We start from the raw sequence: 12060 nt of genomic DNA, 5'->3' as shown, positions 1-12060 counted from the left end.
CTACATGGAACTAACACCGGGATCTCCCAGGTAAGTGGCAAAACAATACGTATCTGTTTTAGGGGTATATTTCTGATTTAGAAAATATGGAAGCTTCTTTTGTTCAAAGTTATCCTTCATATTATTAATAGTAGATTTTAGCAAAGATAATCAAACTTTCCTAACAAAGAAGTATAGCAGTGCTAAGATATTCAAGATAAATTAATAGTTGTTTCTTTGTTTCAGATTATGTAACTGAGATGTGACACCCTGAGCAATAAACGAATATATTGGCAAGCATGTGCTTTTCTAAACATGATTTTGCAAAGTAATTTGTCTTTTTAATTTTAGGAAACAGATATTGATGACAGATACGGAGATTTGGATTCCAGGACAGATTCTGATATTCCGGAAATTCCAGCATCCTCAGATAGAACCCCTGAGATTCTCAAGAAAGCTCTATCTGGTTTATCTTCCAGGTATGATTGGATGAAGATGAGTACATCTTAGTGCACAAGATAGGCTTTGAGGTTATCCTTGTCCATGTAAGAAATTTGGCTTTTTGTAAGTTTTCCAGCTATGGTATTAGGTGGTCAGAAAGGCCACCTAATATCCGAGGTATAGTTCTATGTATTTAATGTGTATCCACCCTTAAAACTTTGTGAAGTACAAGAAAACCAAGGCTGAGAGGTTGATTGTTGAAGGCTGCAGAGCTAGTAAGATACAGACCAGGGATTCTTGCCTTGGGCTGTCAGATTCTGAAGTCTGTGATCTATTTACCATGTCATGTTGCTTTCTCTGGTATTAGAACACCTAATAAAGAAAATTCCATAGTCTCTGTTCCCTATTTTTCAAATGCCAGACAGAAATAGGTATTTTTTTCTTTTTTCTTTTCTTTCTTTCTTTTTTAAATAAGACGGGATTTCACCACATTGCCCAGGCTGGTCTTGAATTCCTGGGCTCGAGCAGTCTCTGCCTACTTTGGCCACCCAAAGTGCTGGGATTACAGGTGTAAGCCATGGCACCAGGCCAGCATTTTTTTTTTCTTTTAACTGAGTTTAAGATTATTGTCTAAAACTCCACAACCCATTACCATTTTATACTTGTGCAACATTTAAAAATGTTTAATGACCACAAAATTTCAGCTAATTATATTACCCTTCATTGTATACTTTAGAAATATGAATTATAAAATTTATAAAAGCAAAATAAACCTAAGCTTTTGTCCAGATTAATGTATGAAATGTTACACATTGATATAGAAAGAACAATGTTTCCCCAACTTTTTGACACTTTGACTCAGTAAGAGATACGTTGTATACCACATTTCAAGACACACAAATGTATATTTTAACTGCAGCAAAAATGTTATGAAACAGTTCTTCCCATTACTGTGATACCCTCTGATTTCTTTTCTGTTTGATGCTGTTCTATGTTATTGAACGAAAAATGCTACATGTAACTTACTCAATGGATTTTACTACCCTTGGGTCACAGCCTGCAGTCTGAAAACCACTAGTTTAGTTGTATCTAGTAAATGTAATATGAATTTTTCTTTTTTTTACTTTGTAAGGGATAACCATATTAGAATACATTGGTTAAAAGCAACATTTTCATACTTTTTAACCAATAGAACATATATTTGATCTGCTATTAAAAGCATGATTATTTTAATAGTTCTTGTTCCCAGTTGTTTTCATGACCTAATTCACAGATGTAACTTTGTGTTAAAATCTCATCAAGTCTATCTCAGACCTGAAATTTTGTGTAGTTGATGTTCTATAAGAATGATGCCAGATTTGTATGTGTCATTCATAAGATCTTCCTTAATCATGAAGTTTTTTTTTTCTGATAAAAAGTAACAATAGCAAATACTAGCAGCTAATATTTATTTAGCATTTACTATGTACTAGCATTGCTTCAGGCACTTTATATGTGTTAACTAATACTCTCACGGCAACCTCATAACACAAGTATATAAACGTAGACAGATACTATATATCAAGGGTCATGTAGCTAGTAAGTTATGGAACCACATTCTGAACCTAAGTACTGTGGCTTCAATGCCTGTGTTCTTATCTATGCTATTTATGAGTGAATTGGTTTTACAAAATGAACAATAGATAGTATAATGGTTTCAATCTTCTCAAGAAACTTTTCTGCAAAGATTACACGAATGTTTTACATGCAATCTGTTTTATACATTTTTATCCTGTTTTTAGTCTAATATTGAAAACAGACTGTCTTGACAGTTAATAAGGATATCTAGGAATTGAACTCAGCCCTGCACCAAGCAGACCTAATAGACATCTACAGAACTCTCCACCCCAAATCAACAGAATATACATTCTTCTTAGCACCACATCACACTTCTTCCAAAATTGACTACATAGTTGGAAGTAAAGCACTCCTTAGCAAATGTAAAAGAACAGAAATTATAACAAACTGTCTCTCAGACCACAGTGCAATCAAACTAGAACTCAGGATTAAGAAACTCACTCAAAACCACTCAACTGCATGGAAACTGAACAACCTGCTCCTGAATGACTACTGGGTACATAATGAAATGAAGGCAGAAATAAAGATGTTCTTTGAAACCAGTGAGAACAAAGACAGATGTTCTTTGAAACCAGTGAGAACAAAGACACAACATACCAGAATCTCTGGGACACGTTAAAAGCAGTGTGTTGAGGGAAATTTATACCACTAAATGCCCACAAGAGAAAGCAGGAAAGATCTAAAATTGACACCCTGACATCACAATTAAAAGAACTAGAGAAGCAAGAGCAAACACATTCAAAAGCTAGCAGAAGGCAAGAAATAACTAAGATCAGAGCAGAAATGAAGGAAATAGAGACACAAAAAACCCTTCAAAAAAGCTATGAATCCAGGAGCTAGTTTTTTGAAAAGATCAACAAAATTGATAGACTGCTAGCAAGACTAATAAAGAAGAAAAGAGAGAAGAATCAAATAGACGCAATAAAAAATGATAAAGGGGATATCACCACTGATCCCACAGAAATACAAACTACCATCAGAGAATACTATAAACACCTCTATGCAAATAAAACAGAAAATGTAGAAGAAATGGATACATTCCTGGACACGTACACTCTCCCAAGTCTAAACCAGGAAGAAGTTGAATCCCTGAATAGACCAATAACAGTTTCTGAAATTGAGGCAATAATTAATAGTCTACCAACCAAAAAAAGTCCAGGACCAGATGGATTCACAGCCGAATTCTACCAGAGGTACAAGGAGGAGCTCGTGCCATTCCTTCTGAAACTACTCCAATCAATAGAAAAAGAGGGAATCCTCCCTAATTCATTTTATGAGGCCAACATTATCCTGATACCAAAGCCTGGCAGAGACACAACAAAAAAAGAGAATTTTAGACCAATGTCCCTGATAAACATCGATGTGAAGATCCTCAATAAAATACTGGCAAACTGAATCCAGCAGCACATCAAAAAGCTTATCCACCATGATCAAGTGGGCTTCATCCCTGGGATGCAAGGCTGGCTCAACATATGCAAATCAATAAATGTAATCCAGCATATAAACAGAACCAAAGACAAAAACCACATGATTATCTCAATAGATGCAGAAAAGGCCTTTGACAAAATTCAGCAGCCCTTCATGCTAAAAACGCTCAATAAACTTGGTATTGATGGGACGTATCTCAAAATAATAAGAGCTGTTTATGACAAACCCACAGCCAATATCATACTGAATGGGCAAAATCTGAAAGCATTCCCTTTGAAAACTGGCACAGGACAGGATGCCCTCTCTCACCACTCTTATTCAACATAGTGTTAGAAGTTCTGGCCAGGGCAATCAGGCAAGAGAAAGAAATAAAGGGTATTCAATCAGGAAAAGAGGAAATCAAATTGTCTCTGTTTGCAGATGACATGATTGTATATTTAGAAAACCCCATCGTCTCAGCCCAAAATCTCCTTAAGCTGATAAGCAACTTCATCGAAGTCTCAGGATACAAAATCAATGTGCAGAAATCACAAGCATTCCTGTACACCAATAACAGACAAACAGCCAAATCATGAGTGAACTCCCATTGTTCAAAGAGAATAAAATACGTAGGAATCCAACTTACAAGGGATGTGAAGGACCTCTTCAAGGAGAACTAACTACAAACCACTGCTCAATGAAATAAAAGAGGACACAAACAAATGGAAGAACATTCCATGCTCGTGAATAGGAAGAATCAATATTGTCAAAATGACCATACTGCCCAAGGTAATTTATAGATTCAATGTCATCCCCATTAAGCTACCAATGACTTCCTTCACAGAATTGGAAAAAACTACTTTAAAGCTCATATAGAACCAAAAAAGAGCCCACATTGCCAAGACAGTCTGAAGCCAAAAGAACAAAGCTGGAGGCATCACACTACCTGACTTCAAACTATACTACAAGGCTACAGTAACCAAAACAGCATGGTGCTGGTACCAAAACAGAAATATAGACCAGTGGAACAGAATAGAGCCCTTGGAAATAATACCACACATCTGCAACCATCTGATCTTTGACAAGTGTGACAAAAACAAGAAATGGGGAAAGGATTCCCCATTTAATAAATGGTGCTGGGAAAACTGGCTAGCCATATGTAAAAAGCTGAAACTGGATCCCTTCTTTACACCTTATACAAAAATTAATTCAAGATGGATTGAAGACTTAAATGTTAGACCTAAAACCATAAAAACCCTAGAAGAAAACCTAGGCAATACCATTCAGGACATAGACATAGGCAAGGACTTCATGACTAAAACACCAAAAGCAATGGCAACAAAAGCCAAAATTCACAAATGGGATCTAATTAAACTAAAGAGCTTCTACACAGCAAAAGAAACTACTATCAAAGTGAACAGGCAACCTACAGAATGGGAGAACATTTTTACAATCTACCCATCTGACAAAGGGCTAATATCCAGAATCTACAAAGAGCTTAAACACATTTACAAGAAGAAAATCAAACAACCCCATCAAAAAGTGGGCAAAGGATATGAACAGACACTTTTCAAAAGAAGACATTTATGCAACCAACAGACACATGAAATAATGCTCATCATCACTGGCCATCAGAGACATGCAAATCAAAACCACAATGAGATATCTCGCAGCAGTTAGAATGGCGATCATTAAAAAGTCAGGAAACAACAGGTGCTGGAGAGGATGTGGATAAATAGGAGCACTTTTACACTGTTGGTGGGACTATAAACTAGTTCACCCATTGTGGAAGACAGTGTGGCAATTCCCCAAGGATCTAGAACTAGAAATACCATTTGACCCAGCCATCCCATTACTGGGCATATACCCAAAGGATTATAAATCATGCTGCTATAAAGACACATGCACATGTATGTTTATTGAGGCACTAATCACAATAGCAAAGACTTGGAATCAACCCAAATGTCCATCAGTGATAGACTGGATTAAGAAAATGTGGCACATATACACCATGGAGTACTATGCAGCCACAAAAAAGGATGAGTTCATGTCCTTTGTAGGGACATGGATGAAGCTAGAAACCATCATTCTGAGCAAAATATCATAAGGACAGAAAGCCAAACACCACATGTTCTCACTCATAGGTGGGAATTGAACAATGAGAACACTTGGACACAGGGTGGGGAACATCACAAACTGGGGTCTGCATGGGGTGGGGGATGTCAGGGAGGGATAGCATTAGGAGATATACCTAATGTAAATGACTAGTTAACGGGTGTAGCACATCAACATGGCACATGTATACATATGTAACAAACCTTCACGTTGTGCACATGTACCCTAGAACTTAAGGTATAATAATAATAATAATAAAAAGAAAACAGACTGTCCTGCAAAGACTTAGAATTTGTAGGTACATAGGATGAAAAATAGTAATTACATAAGAAATGTACATTACTTGTGGGGGAAAAAATCCTGTAATTCTCCTACCAAGACATTAATATTTAGAATACTTTGGTGTTTACTCTTTGAGGCTTTTTTTTTTGTGCAGTGTGTGTGTGTGTGTGTGTGTGGATGTGTGTAAGGCAAAAATGAGATTATACTGTTTTCTACCTTACTGTTCTCATTTTCATTCCATAGTGTTATTAGGAACAACATTTTATGTAGGATCCTAAATATATTTCAGAAACATTTTTAATGTCTATGACATATTTTGTTGTATGGCTGTAGTCTAGTTTATCCAGCTGATCACCTATTGCTGGACATTTAGTTTGTTACTAAATGTTCACAGTTAAAAATACCTCTACATTAAACATTTTTCTTTGTAGCTCACTTTGGTTTAACATCCATTAATCATTTCCTTAGGATAAAGTCCTAAAGGGAAATCGCTTGGTCAAGGTTTATGCCCTCCCCTTACTTTTTTTTTTAAACAGGATTTTCCTCTATTGCCTAGACTGGAGTGCAGTGGTGCAGTCTCAACTCCCTGCAACCTCTACCTCTCAGGCTCAAGCAATCCTCCTACCTCAGCCACCCAAGTAACTGGGACTACAGGCGTGAGCCACCATGCCTGGTTAATTTTTGTATTTTTTATAGAGACAGGATTTTGCCTTGGCTTGTGGTCCTTTATTTACCTCTGACTAGATTTGTGACCTAGCCCAGTTTCCTAATCCATCCATTAATCCGCAAACAGTTGTATCTGTACAACTACATGGAGCCTTTCAGCCATAGCATTTTTGACTCTACACTCATTTTCAGTTCTCCCCCATGCTCAAGCTCTCATGAGAAGTTTATGCCTACATAGTTTGTTAATAGAGGGAAATAAAGTTGAATGAGTGCAATTTGACTACCTTATAAAGAAATTGGAAACTGGAAAAAAATATATGTTGTTGGTATGTTGGTATTTTAGATCTTGTATGCAGAAATGATATGATAAAAGGAGTAGTTGAAAAGAGTGTTTGTTGGAAGTGTTTAAATTATATTGGAGAGTGGTTGAAAGCAAGGAATGTAATCTTTTTTTTTTTTTTAAGAGACAGTATCTTGCTCTGCCACCCAGGCTGGAGTGCAGTGGCACAATCATGGCTCACTGCAGCCTTGACCTCCTGTGCTCAAGTGTTCCTCCCACTTCAGCCCCGACATGCCCTGCCTACTCTCCGCCTACCCCCTGCCACCGCCCCTCAGTAGCTGGGACCACAGGCAGGCGAGTACTACCACGCCCAGCTGATTTTTGCTTTTTTTGTACAGCTCGGTTTTTACCATGTTGCCCAGGCTGGTCTCAAACTCCAGGGCTGAAGCAATTCTATATCTTATGAAGGCAGCTAATATTTCTGTTCTAAGAAGGGAATGAGGGCTGGGCATGGTGGCTCACACCTGAAATCCCAGCACTTTGGGAGGCCGAGGCAGGAAGATCACTTGAGTCCAGGAGTTAGAGACCAGCCTGAGCAAGATAGTGAGACCCTGTCTCTATTTTTTTTAAAAAAGGAGTGAGGACTTGTGCTTAGAATATACTGCATATATGTTACTAGACTTTAAGTTGAATCAAAATCTCTTGTAACATAATTTAAGCGCTACCAGTTGAATTAATAAAAATCAGAAAAGTCCTAAAGAAAAACAACAATTCTAAATATAGATGTCATAATTTGTGTATAAGAGCATTCAGAAATCACCATCCATGTATTTGAATTATTCTGGATTTTTCATACAAGGCTGCCAACAGTTTATATGACATGGTCACACAAGGAGTGATATTTGTATGGCACACTGGGGGTGAAGTGTGAGGCTTGTGGTGGTGGTGGGGTGCGTGAATGCTACTTGGTTTTTGTTTTTGTTGTTTGTTATTATATAAAGTGAAGTAGTGGAATCTTTTTTTTTTTTTTTGAGACGGAGTCTCGCTCTGTTGCCCGGGCTGGAGTGCGGTGGCGCGATCTCAGCTCACTGCAAGCTCCGCCTCCCGGGTTCATGCCATTCTCCTGCCTCAGCCTCCCGAGTAGCTGGGACTATAGGTGCTGCCACCGCGCCTGGCTAGTTTTTTGTATTTTTTATTAGAGACAGGGTTTCACCGTGTTAGCCAGGATGGTCTCGATCTCCTGACCTCATGATCCGCCCGTCTCGGCCTCCCAAAGTGCTGGGATTACAGGCTTGAGCCACCGCGCCCGGCCAGTAGGGGAATCTTAAAGTATAGTTAAGGAAAATTCATAAATCTGGCAAATCAATACTGAAACCACAAAAAAAACCTTAAGAACACATTAAATACTAACTTTACGTTTTCTTTGTAGGTGGAAAAACTGGTGGATACGTGGAATTCTCACTCTAACTATGATCTCATTGTTTTTCCTGATCATCTATATGGGATCCTTCATGCTGATGCTTCTTGTAAGTGTTTGACTTTTCCCTGAGTATCTCTTGCTTTGTTTTTCAACATTTATATATGATTGAAGTAATTTGAGCATATCATAAAAAATAAGTTAATTACACTGAGTCATAGCATATTTAGTTCCTTTAAGTGTCTTTTATTTCATGATGATCTGACTTAATCTTTTCTGTTTGCAAAATGACTATTCAATGTGTTCATTCAGCAGAGACCAAATTTGTGTAACAGGTACATGTCTATGTGTCTGGCATTGTGCCAAGCATATTTTATAAAAGATATGACATGAGCCTGAGACCTCGTCTCTACAGAAAATTTAAAAAAAAATAAGCTAGGTGGTGGTGGTTCATGCCTGTAGTCCCAGCTACCGGGGAGGCTGAGGTGGGAGGATCACTTGAGCCTGGGAGGTCGAGGCTGCTGTGAGCTGTGATTGTACTACTATACTCCAGCCTGGGCAACAGAATGAAACCATCTCAAAAAAAAAAAAAAAAAAAGACGAATATACACACGTACCATGAACATATGACTATTAGATCCCTGATTTCAAGGAACTCAGTGTAATGGCAGAAACATACAAGTAACCATATGAATAAAAGTATGATAAATAAGCGAGATAAGTTCTATGATAGAACATGTTAGGAGTGCACAGTAGAGAAGCACCTAATCCAGTCTGAGGGAGAGATGAGGAGGGGCTTCCAGAAGAGACAGTACCGAAGCCGGGTCCTGAATACTGGACAGGGAAAGGAATTCCAAAGTGGAGACATCCTGGGCAGGCCAAGGAGGGAGTGAGAGGATGCGGTCCATTGGAAGATCTGCAAGTTGTATGTGTAGAGGGTGTCTTTGTAGGGCACTGGAGAGGCAAGGAAAAACCCATTCTGGGAGTTTTGGATTTTGGTGTGTGTGGGAAGCTCAACAAGTCAGGAAGCCAAACTAGTATTTTAACCCTTCATTCATTCGTGTAACAAATGCTTCCAAGATGCCTGCTATATGCCAGTCATTACATTAGTTCTATGGATGATACACTGGTACTGAGAAAAATGTACCTGTCTCTGCCCTCATGGAGCATACTATCTGCACTTTAAAGAGTTGATTATTTACAGTCAGATGCCACCTGATGACATTTTGGTCCGTGATGGACAACTATACGATAGAAATCCTGTAAGATTATAATGGAGCCAAAAAATTCCTATTGCCTCGTGATTTTATTCCAATTGCCAACAGTATTCAGTAAAGTGACATGTTGTACAAATTTGTAGCCTAGGACCAATAGGCTGTACCATATAGACTAGATGTATAGGAGGCCATACCATCTAGGTTTGTGTAAGTATATTCTATGATGTTGGCACAACAACAAAATTGCCTAACGATGCATTTCTCAGAACATACCCCTGTTGTTAAGCAACACATGACTATATATAATCACAAACTACGATAAGCATTTGAAAAAAAGAATTATACTAAGAGAGCAAAGGCGGAGCTGGGAGCCTTTGCAGAGGCACAGTGCCAAGCATGTGGGCTGCGATCTGAAGGCTGAGTGGGAATAACGAGGTAAAGGATGGAGTCTCGGGGAGGACCATCACAGGCAGAGGATTCCTGTGTGCAAAAGCCCAGATATTTAAAGCATGAAACATTCGAAGCCCACAAGTGTTGGAACCAAGGAGAAATGCATTTGTTGAACGCACTCATCAAGCACTTAGGCACTGCTGAGCGTGGTTTGACAGCACACAGCAAGAGCCTGCTCTCTGGGGTGCCCTGTGGCCTTCTTTATTAGTATTATCATCCTTATTACTTTTTCTCATTCCTTCTCAGTTAATCCGGGCTCTTCTTACGTTCTCATCTCCTTCATCTCTGGTTTCTCTTGCCCACTGAGAAATGTGTTTATCCATTTTGCCAGTCTCCCTCCATATTCAATTATATTTGTAGCTCATAAGCTTATGAGCTATATGATATGGTTTTCCTTTTATTTTATAAAAGAATAAGTTTTGATGTGAAATTAGACATGATGAAAAAAATTCTATCAGCTCTTGAAGCCACTTAAAGTGGCTTTTATAAGCACCTCGAAGCCTCTTTCACTTCTCTTCTTGTCCTCTCATTAATTTTGCACTTCCTTGGGGAAATCAAGTAATGAAAATGAGAAGAAGTTAATTTCTTTTTCTGCTAATTTGCTAAGATCTGAAAGTGCTTTTTCTCACAAAGGAAAAAGGGATAATAAATAGGATAGACTTAATGTGAGGGCAGAGGAAGCCGAGCTTGAAAGCCAAGTGGGCAGGCATGGGCAATTGTCTGGGTTTGATTCCAGAAAGAGGCCCCCCAGCTCCCAGTCTTCTGTCTCTGAATGTGCCAAGGGCTAAAATGACCACCACTGGCCCTGGGACTTAGACATTTAAGAAGCAAGTGTGTACAGAGCACTTTTCAGTGCTCTGGTGGTGAGTGGGCAGGCTTGAGGAAGAAGGGAGCAAGTGAGAGCAGGGAGTTCCGCAAGGCTTTGTGGGTGGAGGGACCTTTGAGCATGGCCTTGAGCCGTGTATCAGGGTAGAGGCAGCTCACAGCGTTCCCTGGGTGGCAGAAAAAGGTGCTTTTTCCTGGAGCACAGGGCCGAAAAATAATTAGAGATCAGATTCTGGAGGGCCTTGCAATACTATGTGAAGAAGTTTGAGTTTTATTTGGGAAGCAGTGAGGAGAAGTATTTTGGGAGAATTTATTTGGAATTAAGAATTAAGAATTTATTTGGGAGAAGTAAGGAGTAAGAAGAAAATTTTGATCTAAGATATCAGAAACCACCAATATCCTAGATACACTGACTTAGGCAGATTTGGTGGGTTCCCCTGTGATTTACATGTTTCTCCAAACTGAACTGTTGAGTATAATAACTAGAGCAAGAATTTGTGGATTAAAAACTATTTTCTAACCACTCTTTATGACAAAATTCAAGACAGTTTTAAAGGCATGCATGCATACATTTGGATTCTGATTTTTTAAGAGAACCATAAGTGTGCCTACAGTACCTGAGTTTTTTTATTTTTTTTTTACTATGAAAGGAAAATATGATCTTATTACAAGTTATTTGCTTCAATTGGTGAGTTTAATTAAAGAAGAAAATAAGAATATTAAAGATCTGGCCAGGTACAGTGGCTCATGCCTGTAATCCCAGCACTTTGGGAGGCCAAGGCAGGTGGATCATTTGAGGTCGGAAGTTTGAGACTAGCCTGGCCAAAATGGTGAAACCCCGTCTCTATTAAAAATACAAAAATTAGCCGGGTGGTAGTGGCATGTGCCTATAATCTGAGCTACTTGGGGGGCTGAGGCAGGAGAATCACTTGGTCCTGGGAGGTGGAGGTTGCAGTGAGCTGAGATCGCGCCACTGTACTCCAGTCTGGGCGACAGAGTGAGATCCTGTCTCAAAAAAAACAAAAAAGAATATTAAAGATCTAAGTAAAGTAGGTTTGAACTGTTATTGGTTATTTAAGTTTATTACATGTACATACATGCATATATATATAATGTTTATATGATATTTATGTTAAGAGGATATGGATGATTCACACATATAGTTGGTACTCAATTGATATTACTTTATGTGTTTTAAAACCTTATTTCTATTCCTATTCTTAACTAGATCATTTATATTTTGAGAAGGACACATTGTATCTAGCTTGCAGTTGCCTTATAATGTCAGCACTCAAAAATGACTAGTTCAATACAGTTTCATCAAAAACTTCTAGGAGGCCAGGCACGGTAGCTCACGCCTGTAA

General features: G+C 38.5%; 1 protein-coding gene across 1 annotated transcript in view; it reads left to right on the top strand.

Annotated features, from left to right (window-relative positions):
• CDS1 (CDP-diacylglycerol synthase 1) overlaps positions 1-12060 on the top strand; it is a 68112-nt gene that overhangs the window by 20273 nt on the left and 35779 nt on the right. The window contains exons 2-3 of the mRNA XM_023222586.2: positions 331-458; positions 8217-8313. Of these exons, the coding sequence (XP_023078354.1) occupies positions 331-458; positions 8217-8313 (225 nt within the window). The remainder of the gene's footprint in view (positions 1-330; positions 459-8216; positions 8314-12060) is intronic.

Source organism: Piliocolobus tephrosceles, chromosome 3 (assembly GCF_002776525.5).
Source record: "Piliocolobus tephrosceles isolate RC106 chromosome 3, ASM277652v3, whole genome shotgun sequence".
NCBI lineage: Eukaryota > Metazoa > Chordata > Mammalia > Primates > Cercopithecidae > Piliocolobus > Piliocolobus tephrosceles.
The sequence above is the reverse complement of the archived record's forward strand: the minus strand, read 5'-3'. Positions and strand labels throughout refer to the sequence as shown.